We start from the raw sequence: 12131 nt of genomic DNA, 5'->3' as shown, positions 1-12131 counted from the left end.
ATGGTATTTATAGCACAGTGGCAGATAGGTAAAGTTACTCGAGCTGTGTCAGTAAGTAATGTTCCGAACTGTTTAGAAACGTGGGAAGGAACCTGTTGTCCTTCTTTTTTTTCTGCAGCTGTAGATATATCTTGTTTTCTATATCAATATTGCCCTTGTTGAAGTTCTAAAAAAAGATTTGGGTATAAGAAATATTATCTTGTAGATCAATAACACAGCCACAGGTCTGTCCTAGAGCTCTTACTATGTGTACCTTATATGTTTGGGGGAAGGTCCATTTAACCACATCGGATCAGAGTTTTGGCATAACCCCAAAAAACTAATATGGCGGATAGCGTTTTTTAAAATTCATCGGACTCGCTACTTAGAGGTTTTCAGAGTCACGGATGAGTGTTTCATAGTAAGTAGCCATTTGAAATATCATTTTTGTGGAAATCTTTGAATCATTAGAGAAATGCCAACCAACATCTACGGATGACTAAATCAGATTGTGCTTAGTTGGAACCTAGTATCTGAAAATTATATTTTTTATGTGGTTCAATCAAATATTACGACTTCTGTTAAGGTTTTGTTTGAGTATGGAACAAATAAAAGTAAATTTAATGAGTCTAAATTGGACATACGCTCTATCCAATAGGCAAACATATGTATGGAAGTGTATATAAGTTGCAGTTATCCAATTTCTGAGTTCCTCTTTTGTTTTTATACGCATTATTAAAATTTTTAAAGCTGGGGCATTCGAACAAGCTTTTTGAATACCATATGTCGCATGTATGTATATTTGTAAATTTTTTGTTTTTTTCCAACAAATGTGTTACGGTTTATTAGGCTTATCGACATATGTACACTTCTATCAGATATGTATACATACATCTGCCTCAATTCATGCGTGAAACATGCATTTGTAAAACGGGGGTGTGTGTGCGTTTGTTGGGAAACTTTGCAACTCCGTTCGTTGCCATCCACTTGTGTGCGTTCTACTTCATCATTTTTATGCGTTGATTTGATATTTGCGAACATTTGCACCGTTATACTCGATTGCAGCTTTTTTTCACTTTTCTTTCTTTCTTTCTCTCTCTGCGTTTGTGTGATTGTGCGTTGGTGTTTGTGTGTTAACATGCTGTTAATTGCTGTAAAAGCGCCGAAATTGTGCGCGCTCCACTGGCCACAAACACAAACACACACACGCACACACACGGGGATATAAATGCACATATACAGACATAACTTTTTATCAGCGCCATAAAGACGCTTTTGATGGATGCGCGCTCGCTCATTCAGTCATTTATTCATTCGTTTATCGATTTTTGTGCGTAAAGCCGCCGTCGCTTTTTTTCTTTTTCTTCTTAATGCTCATACAGTAATGATAGAAAGTATGTGAGCATATACAAATACAAAAAAAAAAAATTATAAATTTAACTTTTATGCCAAATTTTTTCCTTGTTGATTTGTGGAATACAAAAAAGTATAATTTTCCAGTGGAAATGTGGGAAAAAAACGCAGCTTGTCATTCGAATGCCACTCATAGTTGCTGTTTGAATTTCAGCTGTGCCGCCAAATGTGCTGCCACCAACAGACGCACGCAACGCCATTCAGAAATCTTTTTTTTTTCTGCGAAAAAGGCTCGTTTGTGTGTGTGTGCGTGCGTGTCTGTCGGTGATGTGGGTACCAACGCCACCTTGTGGTGGTACAAGCAATATGCCTCGGCTTTAAGTTCGTTTCTTTTTTTCCTTTGGCATTTAATTATCGCATGCGAGAAATATGCCGCAGCACTGAAATCGGTCGTGGATGTGATAATCGAAGCGTAATATCGAAGGCGTACTATATGCGTTTTAATGCTTTCATGAACAAAGAAAAAAACCAATGAAATGCCATTTAAATTGTAAATCGTTTGTGAAATGAATTTGCAATGTAAATATTAAATAGGGATGTGTCCTATATATTATTATTAATATATATCATACATTTATATATTTTATTTGTACGCTTTAAATTTACTTTGGCGGGGCACTAATAGAGTACAGTAGAGTTCATCTCATTAGGAATGTTTTGTTTGAAGACTTGATTTATATAGCAATTGCTGCTGAGCTCCTTGGCACTACTTGTCTTGGTCCCTAGGTCCTAGCAATCATTCCTAACATCTTGCCAATTATCAGCTGATCGAAATACTAAAAAAGGACTGTATGGAAATCCTCGATTTGCTTGGTCCATTTTGTAATGTTCCTCTCTAAAATTATTTGAAGAACTCATACATATTATACTGGATATTCGACTGAATGGATATATGTTAAAAATCGGTGGAGACCAAGCACAGCTGTTGAATTGAATCCTTATTACTGATAGAACCCAGCGATAAGTAGGAACAGGAATAGCACACTTCTATTGCCACACAATACAGAAACGGACGGTTCTAAGTCTTTTCTGTTATCTCGTAGATTATTTGGTATATTAACAAGAGATCCGACAATTTATGCTAAAGTAGGTATCAAAATATCAGATGCAAGGAGAAAATCTACCGGATTTCTATCGGAGATATGGTGAATATCATTCAGGTCGTGCTAGGTTATCCGAGGCTGTTGCTTCCTGTTCATTGGCTATTCTTTTTTATGTGGCACAAGCGGGATTCGCCTTCTCACTTTAGTTCGCCTCCAAACTAATGTATGTTGGCTACCCAGAGGATACTTGGTCTAAGACCGGAAGTCATCTTGAGCCGCATGCGAAAGAATCGTTCCTGGCCACTCCCAAGTGAATGGCAGTCAGAAACTGTCCTCACTTACGTGAACTTCTACATATGACTCCATCCGTGCTAGGGGTTCTACATATGGATTGACAGTATGAAAAGAGTTTTCTCTAACAGAATCGACATATTAAACTTTACTATTTTTTATCCGATATTTATATTATGTGGTTCTGAGTGGTTTTAAATTTCGTTCCATGGTAAATCAGTGCTCTAAGGACGGTGTATCTGACAGGTTTCCTCTTAAGATTGCAACGCGGCTATTAGAACTGCTATACCTTGAAGCTTACCTACTGAAATGTATAATGAAGGCTAATAACCTAAGGAGAATCTTATATGTTTTGACCACAGAAATAGATATTCAAAATTTTTTGAAACAAAAACAATAGATCAAACTCACCTTCAGCCAATTGTCGGTCAATTTAAGCGTTCTCACCGACTGAGCCAACGCCGCCGGTATCTGGCACAAACCCGTGCCGCTAGCATCCAGTTCCTTTAAACTCCATGAGGCGACAAATTCCTGCATAGACGCGCCAACCTCGGGATTGTAAGCGATCGAGAGACGCACCAAATCTGGTATGCCCTGGAGCGCGCGTATTGCTTCACCGTGTAACTGATTGTGCGACAGATCCAAATATTGTAGATTGGGCAATGCCAAAAATGTCTCGTAATCAATATCACTAATGTTATTGTGACTCAGTAGTAGCGTATTCAAGCTGAGCAGATTGTAGAAGGTCTCCCGGTATATGGTGCCAATGCGATTGTAAGCCAAATTGAGATGTTTCAGAAAATGCATGCGTTGCGGGAAGAACGCGGTCTCCAGTTCGGCGATGTGATTGCACGAGAGATCGAGTGTTTCGAGCGCGCTCAGCATAGAGAGATTGAGTTGCGCTAATTCAGAGATTTGATTGCCGCTCAAGTGCAATTCACGCAAGCTGGCGCTACTTACTGCCGTTGCGTGAGCAATTTGATTGTCATTCAGATTAAGTGACACGATGTTGCTTGACACGGCATCATGCTGATTGAGTGGTATAACGGTCAGTGAGTTGTTGGCGAGTTCAACTTGCTGCAACGCCGTAAATGCGCTCAAGTTAATATCTTGCAACAGATTGTTACTTAAATCGAGCGCATAGATGGCGCTATGTTTGCCATGATAGTCACGTGCTGCATCGTAGTGACGCAGTTCGGCATTTGTGAGCCTGAGTGCGTGTTGTGCTTGTGGCTGCTGTGTCAAATGCGCTTCGGGTATAACATTTATAGCTGGCGCCGCCGCTGCCGCTCGCCGTACCACCTCGTGCGCTGGCTGGTACGCGCGCTTCTTATACGAGCGATACGCTGCATCCGTACGCCTATAGATCGGTTCATTTTCATCGCGTAATATCCGATGTATGGTTTCGTAAGAGAGTCGTTTCAACTCACTGCGATACAAGTTGAAATGTTCATCCGATTCGTCTGTCGTCGCTTGGCTGAGTTGAGTTTCTAACGCTTCAGTTTGTCCGGATTTTGGCGCCTGCATTAGCAGTTCATCGTCTTGCAAGAGTTCTGTGTCCATCTTCGCCGCTGCGTTGTCAACATTGTAGGCGATTAACATGATGCTCAGTAGTACTGACCACATTTGCGCTGCTCGCGCTCTACCGCGGCTCGGCTGGCTAGCGTTTTTTCTACGCGTTCTACAATTCGCTGCCATTTTGTATGCTTCGTTTACGCAGTTTGAGTTTAAGCTATGCTGATTTGAGTTTCGATATTCAGACAATTAAATTTTATTTTGACTTTTTGATATTTGAAATTTTGCCACGCCTAAAGGTACGCTAAAATTTGATCAAGTACTGCTTTGTTTAATCTTTTCAAAGATTTCTACTTCATTAATTTTTTAGATTCAAATTTTGTGTTTCACTAAGTGTTTATTCTAGCTTTGCGCTTAACTTTTAATTATTTTATATATTTAATTTATTCGTTTGCGCTTAAAGGTATGCTTCACTTTTTAACTGTGTCACTGATTTTGCACTTTATTGTTGTTAACATGCCTAGAAATATATATTTTTTTTATTCTTTTATTATTGTGTGAGCGTAAACGTATAGAAAAAACGCTCATTTACCCCATTTCTTCTTATCGTATCATGTATATTTTTTGCGCGCTCCTAAAATTATGCAAAAAATCTTCGCCGCGTTATTGACACACTCGTTAAAATACACAAATAACTTTTTTCACTGGCATTTACTTTTGGCACATATTTCTTTTTGTAAATTCTTTTATATTCCCCTATTCACCCGTTATTTGTTAAAATACTTTTCGTATTTGGCAGGTATGCACAGGAAATTCCGGCGCGTAGCTTCTTGAAATGCTCAGCGCATTGTCCGTTGTAAATTTGTGTCACGTTCTGCTCACTTTCACCAGAAAGTAAATAAATTTGTGCTTTCAAATTATAACTGTCGTTTTTGTTGTTGTTGTTGTAGCGGGCGATATTCTTATTTAACGTCACTATTTATTTGCAAGAATTCCTGCTAACAGCCCAGTCGCGCGTCAACTTGTGTACATTTGTATTTAAGTTCACTTTTCCGGTATTCTGCTTACGCTTTCTTCTTCTTTCATTTATTGTTGTTTTTGTTTCTTTTTTTTTTTTCTTTTGTCACCTTCACGTCCAGTTGTTCAGCGCGCTAGCAATTGAATTAGGTCGCCTAGGGAAGTTGACTTCACGCCAGTTTTGTAGTCTGCTTTTAGGCGCGCGCACTCACGTCCACTTCGGCTGTTGTCTTTTTAAATTTTATTTCCTCGCGCCGTTTTCATGCTTGTTTGCTTCCTTGTTATGCGGCAGCTGTGCGCTCTAATTTCTTAGTTGTTGTTGTAGGTTATTTTTTAGCTATTTCTTCGAATTCTTCAGCGCTTTCTGCTGCTGCTTTTTCGTCTTCCTCCACACCTACTTTCCTTTCACTGTTAATTTGCTTATGTCAAACGCTCGTAAAATGCGCAAATGACGAGTGGCAAAAAGTGTGAAAGCGCAATAGCTTGTATGTGCGCCTAAATGTATGTGTCAGGCAAATGTGTTGGGTGGCAGTCGGTGCGCTGTGTGCTTGTTGACGCTTGATTACATTTTAAAAATGTCAAGTGCCTGTTACTGGTTTTTAATGTTGCTTGTTATCTAGTAGTGTTTACTCCAGCTGGCGCTGTTGTTGCTACTGTTGTTGTTGTTGTTGTGGTTACTTGCGCTTGTTTTGGCATACAGCAGCATCATTACGACGTGTTGCTCTATATTTATTTGTTTCTTTTTGTTGTTGTTGTTGTTGTGGAAATAACATCACATAGCTATTTTTATGATTGTGTTGTTATTGTTTGTATTTTTTTCTAGCTGTTTTTTGCTACTGCTTCCAACTCGCCCTCTCGGTACTCTGCAATGAAATGTGAAATAAATTGTTGTAATTAGTCGAGTCAGTCGAGTGATAGCTTGAAAGTTCGTTCGCCAAGCGCACACCTGGCGTGGAGTTGTTGAAATTAAAAGTTAAATTAAATTACCGTTTTTTTTCTCCACTTCACTTTATTGCACCCCCCCCACCCCCCACCTTTTTCAGCTGTTCGTTTGCAAATTTAAAACTTTCAAATGTTTTTGTTGTTCTTGTTTTCGTGTAGTTAGCGGGTGCTTTACAAAATTTAGTACTCGCTTATTTATTGCTCGCTAAAGTTTGTTTTCACTTTTTCTGTGCATAAGAGTGTAGATTATATATAATGGAGTGGTGCTACATTCACAATATTTATCTCTGAATCCATTTCATTCGTTCGTTTAGTAATGGAATTTAATTAAATTCTATATATTCCAAGCGATTTATTCGACCTGGATGTATTTGACTGATTTGTAAATCATTTTATCGGAATCGCTTCCACTAATCTTTCACAAGAAAAACTTACAAACTCGCTCTCCAGCAATAGCTCACTGATTACTATACTACTTAACCCATAAACTGATCGGGATCGAGGAAGGTAAATCTATACACTGCCTGCATGATGATCTAGATAGGAACTTGGTAAGAAAGTTCAAAGCGCGCTGGAGAGATCTACCGTAATGCAAAACCACAAAAGTTATGTGAAAAGCGGTAGATCAGAAGTGCACGAAGTTTCTACTGACGCTCGATAGAAGGAAATGTAGGAACATGTGCGGCATACTCACTGGTTACAGTCTGGTGACGGCGCACGCCTAAAAAATGGGAGGGAGCGAAGAAGCTGGAAATGCCAAGAGCAAACTACCAAAAAAAAAAACAATAGAACATCTCTTCAACGGCTTCAGCATTTGGGAGCTTCACAATACGATAATCTTGAAGAGATATTGTTAAGGAAACCACATCACTTTTTGAAATTCGCGTCAAGCGCCGGCATCCTAAAGAATAACTACTTCTCATTGACACGCCATCTGGTATCGCATCGCAATGTGGATTTCTGGCTCACCGGACTAACCTAACCAACCCATACCAAAAATCTCTAGGGAAAATCTCTTAGACACGAGGGTAGAGACAAGGTTCAAAAAAGAGTATAACATATTACTGATACATAGACCGTAGAGCAAATATCACGATACCTCAACGAATTGGACTATTCAGGGTTTGGTGTACTTGCTTGTACTTGCTGTACTAAAAAATGGGTAGCCTCCTTAAAGATCCTTTAAGATTTATTGCTTTCAAAATAGTACTATCAAAACCGACCATTTCATAACCAAGAAGACCTATTTCTTTTGAAGTACCATTGAACTGACTACATATATCTCAAGACGCTATTTAGAATAGCCAGTCTGCGGTGGAATTGAAGAGAATTGAGTAGAAAACTCTCATTGGTATTTATGCTGGGAAATTCGACCACTAGCTTCATATGAGCTTTGTGCCGCTTGTGGGTACAGGGACATTCTGAAGACATGTTTCAAAATGGCCATTTTTAGGATATATATTCTTATCAATAGAAAAAACATTTCAAAGTGGACATTCTCATCTTTTCTCTATATGAAAGAAGAAATTAAGAAAATGTATTAAATAAAAAGTATTGTACTAGGCCCAAACTAGTCCTTAACTAGTACCAATTTGGTTCCTCAGAAATCTCATCCTTTGATATTTCATTTTTTAACTCATAAATATGATGCCTTAGAAGCCTTAAAAATATATTTTTATTAAGTTGTGAGCCATTTTGGTAAAAATTGTCTTCCTTCGCTCATCTAACTTGACAGATCCATATACATTTTACTACCTACAATTTTCATAGTTTTTGTCGCTTTTTAGCTAGTCTATATTTAGCTTCAAAACCTTAAAATAATTTTTAGCGCATTAATAATTTACTCTTAAACTTGTGCTAATCAAAATTTTCACAAAATCGATTTAACCGCTTAACGCCTCAATACACAACCAAAAAAAGGTATTATTTATGCCGTAAATCTTCTAACGTACAGCAGTGAGGCCAGTCTAAATTATAAATAAATGCAAATTGCAAATTAATCGCCTCAAATTAGATCTGCCCAACCCCTCTAAAATGCACACAAAATTATCTTAATTGAGTGTAGACGCCTTAAAGTAGGCTAAGCAATGTTTCGCTGTATTAGAAAGCAGGGCTGCCAACGGCGGCTGGAGAGAGGAGAAAGTGCTGCGCTACCACTTTCAATTATGCGCAATACATAATTTATCTAAATCTTTTCAAGCAGCCAACTGCTTGCCAAAAATTTGAAAGCCGGAAAGGGCGAAATTCGATGGATGGTAGGAAGGATATGCCAGCCAACAGCCAAAGCAGCTATAACAAATGAGATAAAGGCCGTTCGCTGTGTTGGCACACTTTCGGGTCAATTTTATATGAGTCATAGTGTATTTGATGGAAACCCTTTTATTTTCATTTTTTTTTTTTGCTGCAGGAAGGATGTGTAAGGGAGGCGGAGGCAGATTTATTATATTGAAAAAATAAATAAATATATCAAGTTGTGGAGCTCTTTTCTCTCTCTCTCTCTGTGGATGTTTGTGTGTGTTGTGGCAAGCTAATTCAGCTCACTTCGATATTTTCACTTTTTTTCTTAATTTAAATTATTTTTGCTTTCACAGATTTTTCAGTTTTACATACATATATATGTCTATACCTTTTTTATGTTTATTAAAAAATAACTTTTTCTTTTTCTCTCTCTCTCTCTCTCTTTTATTACAGGTATGTACTTATTGTTGTTGTTATATGCAACACCCATTTTACATATGTTCACGACTATAAAAAATGCATGAATCTCGTAAATAAATAATAAAAATGGCATCAAAAGGTAAAAAGGATGCCACAGCGAAAATGAAGTGGCGCGCTGTACAAAGGTGAGGTGCTGTGGTGGTGGGCTGGGTAAGCGAAACTGCTTTGATATGCAGAATTTTTTTTATAAACTTTTCGTTAGCATTCTTTATATATATATATTTACATATGTAGGTCGCTTAATGGCTTGTGCGATAAGCAAAAAAGCAAAAAAAAAAAAATCACGTGTGTGGGGTCTCACTTCCTTACAGATGGTAGATAGTATGCACACATACACACACATTTTTATTTATGCATACTTAGACGCTCTCTTACTTGATAGCTTCATATACGTTTGCTATTTGCCACGGCAGCATCGCAAATTTTGCACAAAATGACAATAAATTCAGGACATTATACAGCACAAGCACACCCACTCATGCATATTTGTCTATCGAAAAGCAATGCGACATAGAAATGAACAGTCAAGCGAGAGAGAGACAAATCACAAATCACCAACACAAGCCAACAAGGCAGTGAGCCAATGCAGCAAGTCGCTGTAATCACTAGTCAAAGGCGGCACAACAACAAAGCACTGCTGCTTGACATACTTGTCTTTGCGGCAAAAGGTGGCGGAGGCAGTAGCAACAACAACAACAACAACAAGCAGTGGTGTGGGTAAATGTTGTTTTGGCTATAAAATGACATTTTAACCTGGTTTACATAAACATGATATATGCGACACACACACACACAAACATACCCAAAAACAAATATATGAAAAATATAATGGCTCTTATGACTCAATAAAATTGAGCTACTACTCACTCAGCAGCTGACTTCAAAGTGTGGCTTACTTCGCTTCGTGCTGAAATATCTTGCCGGAAATTTATTGTTGTGTGTCAGTGTTGTTGTGTAAGTGCCACTGCACTGACCCAAAAATATACACAACAAATCTATGCAAACACACATATGAAATGTACTGTTTGTTGTTGTTGTTGCGTCCAAGTATTGTAAATAAATATTGCATAAGTTCTCCCAGAAAAGGTAGCAAGCAAGTAGTATGATATATTTGCTCATGTGGCGTGCTACTTGCGCTTTACATTTATAACGTTGCCAAACAAATATTGTAGCATGCTTGTAGGCGCATTGGGCACTTTGGGTACTTTGCTTTGGTAGCAGCGTCGGTAGTGATTGATGTGTGCGTGTGTGTGTGTGTGTGTGTGTTTAGTTGTTGTACTTAGCTTATTGCCTAATGGTCGCTCTAGATTCGGTTAATGCGCGCTAATGGTTTATGCTTCTTATTGCAAACCGATATGTGTAGCTTTTTAAGTGCTGTGTGGTGGATTTTAAGTATGTAGAAGCTGCGTTGATGGACAATAAAGGTGGTCGCGTTGTTGAGTTTTAAGTGTGCTTGGCACTTTTTTTTTTACTTTTTGATGATGAATAGTGGTTTATATTTTATGCTGCATAAAAATTTATTTTTGTTCGATAAAAATCGGTGCATTTGAGTTTGTATATATTTCAATAGATAATAGAAATAATAGATGTGTTCTATAACTTTATATTCGCAAATTGATATATATTTAAAACAAATCAGATAATTTTGTTATTTAAATACATGGCCATTAGGCTAAAAAAAATATAAAAATATTTGGTGAAACCACACTGCTGACCCAGAAGGAAGCTATTCATTTTTAAGTCCACACAAATGAACCATTTTGGTAGTACCTAAGCAATGGTGTCGTTAGCTTCTTTCATTTTCGTTGAATGAACAATTGGTATCAAACATTAAAAGGATATGTTTTAAACTTCGCTTTGAGACATCAATAAATAAGCGCCATTAATTTGGAGAACAGTCACAAAGGCCCATCCTGACAATATATAAAATTGTTTTATTGAAAAAAAGTGGATAGTCCTTTTATTTAGTGCGGTAAGAAGTAATCTTAGTTCCTTATTCGAGTAAACTCTTGTCCTTCCATCTCAGCTCCAGCTCAGAAGCTTGCTTTGAAAGGTTGAGATCTCTGCTGAGGTCGTTTAACTTATTTGTGGGGATTTGTACTTCAACTGACTGAACGACTGGGCGACTTGCAGACTCTAAATCAGAATAATTCCATTTGCAATGGTTGATTCGATTAAATTCATTGAGATTTACTAGGCACTGTCGTAAGTAATTAGTGGTGTGGTGCTTTGGTTTTATCTAGATCACCAAGTTTAACACCAAAGTATGAACTATAGGCACTCTAGAACCCAATAAAATGAAAATGAACTCTAGTTTTTGATATTGAGTGTATAGTTTAACACTGGGCTAGTGTTGGAAAATATCTTGTATTTTTATTATTTTTCTAATTAAAGCTGTTGTAAATAAATATTGGATACTTGACCAATATAAATAAATAATAATATTATATAAAAAAATATATTACATGAGCAGATAATAGCAAGCAGCAGGTGCCGTATACCTTTGTATCCTTTTTAAGTATAACAAATATCTCAAAAAACGAGAGCTGATAGGAAAAAACTAATTTTATATTTGAATTTAGCGCCCCATATATAGCTAAAATCAGCTCTAAAACCCTGGGCACAAAAAAAAAAATTATTATAGACAATATTATTAAAAAAATTCTGATACATAATTTTTTTGCTATTTTCCCATTTTTTTATTTAATTTTTATTATTCACAAGAATTTTATTGTGTGTAAAATAATTATAATGAAAATATAAATTTTTATTTTTAAATGGGATTTTTTTTTTGTTTTGTTTTTTTTTTGTTGTACTACGTTATATTTTTAGAGTGTCCTATTTAAAATCGTCGAATTTTACTGATTCTAGATTCGTTTTGATTGAAGTTGATTTACCTTGCCTTTTGATATAATTTATCTATTAAGTTTTTAAACATATTATTCAAAAAATTTATAAAATAATTATTAGAAAAAAATTGTCCCTGTCTAATCCGCTATAGTGTTGAACAATTGTACTTGGGTCAGTCAGCCACTGTAGATAAAACTGTAAACGTTTTTTCTCATAAATGTAATTATAAAATCGAGCGATCAATGGTACTCGGAGACTTTCGCACACATCCACTTGATCTTTTAACTCTAGCATTGTTGTTATGATTACAAGTTTCTGCCCAATTTTTTGTAAAAAAATTGAGATTTTCTTTATAATTTTTCC

At 36.9% G+C, this 12131-nt stretch overlaps 2 protein-coding genes across 3 annotated transcripts in view; one reads left to right on the top strand and one right to left on the bottom strand.

The window, feature by feature from the left end:
* LOC105214565 (protein timeless homolog) overlaps positions 1 to 12131 on the top strand; it is a 458589-nt gene that overhangs the window by 201995 nt on the left and 244463 nt on the right. The window lies entirely within an intron of this gene.
* LOC114804265 (uncharacterized) overlaps positions 1 to 12131 on the bottom strand; it is an 88099-nt gene that overhangs the window by 20495 nt on the left and 55473 nt on the right. The window contains exon 3 of the mRNA XM_054230443.1: positions 3138 to 6121. Within this exon, the coding sequence (XP_054086418.1) occupies positions 3138 to 4424 (1287 nt within the window). The 5' untranslated portion in view covers positions 4425 to 6121. The remainder of the gene's footprint in view (positions 1 to 3137; positions 6122 to 12131) is intronic.

This window comes from Zeugodacus cucurbitae, chromosome 2 (genome assembly GCF_028554725.1).
Source record: "Zeugodacus cucurbitae isolate PBARC_wt_2022May chromosome 2, idZeuCucr1.2, whole genome shotgun sequence".
NCBI classification, from domain to species: Eukaryota; Metazoa; Arthropoda; class Insecta; order Diptera; family Tephritidae; genus Zeugodacus; species Zeugodacus cucurbitae.
Note: the sequence above shows the minus strand (reverse complement) of the source record. Positions and strands in the feature narration are given on the sequence as shown.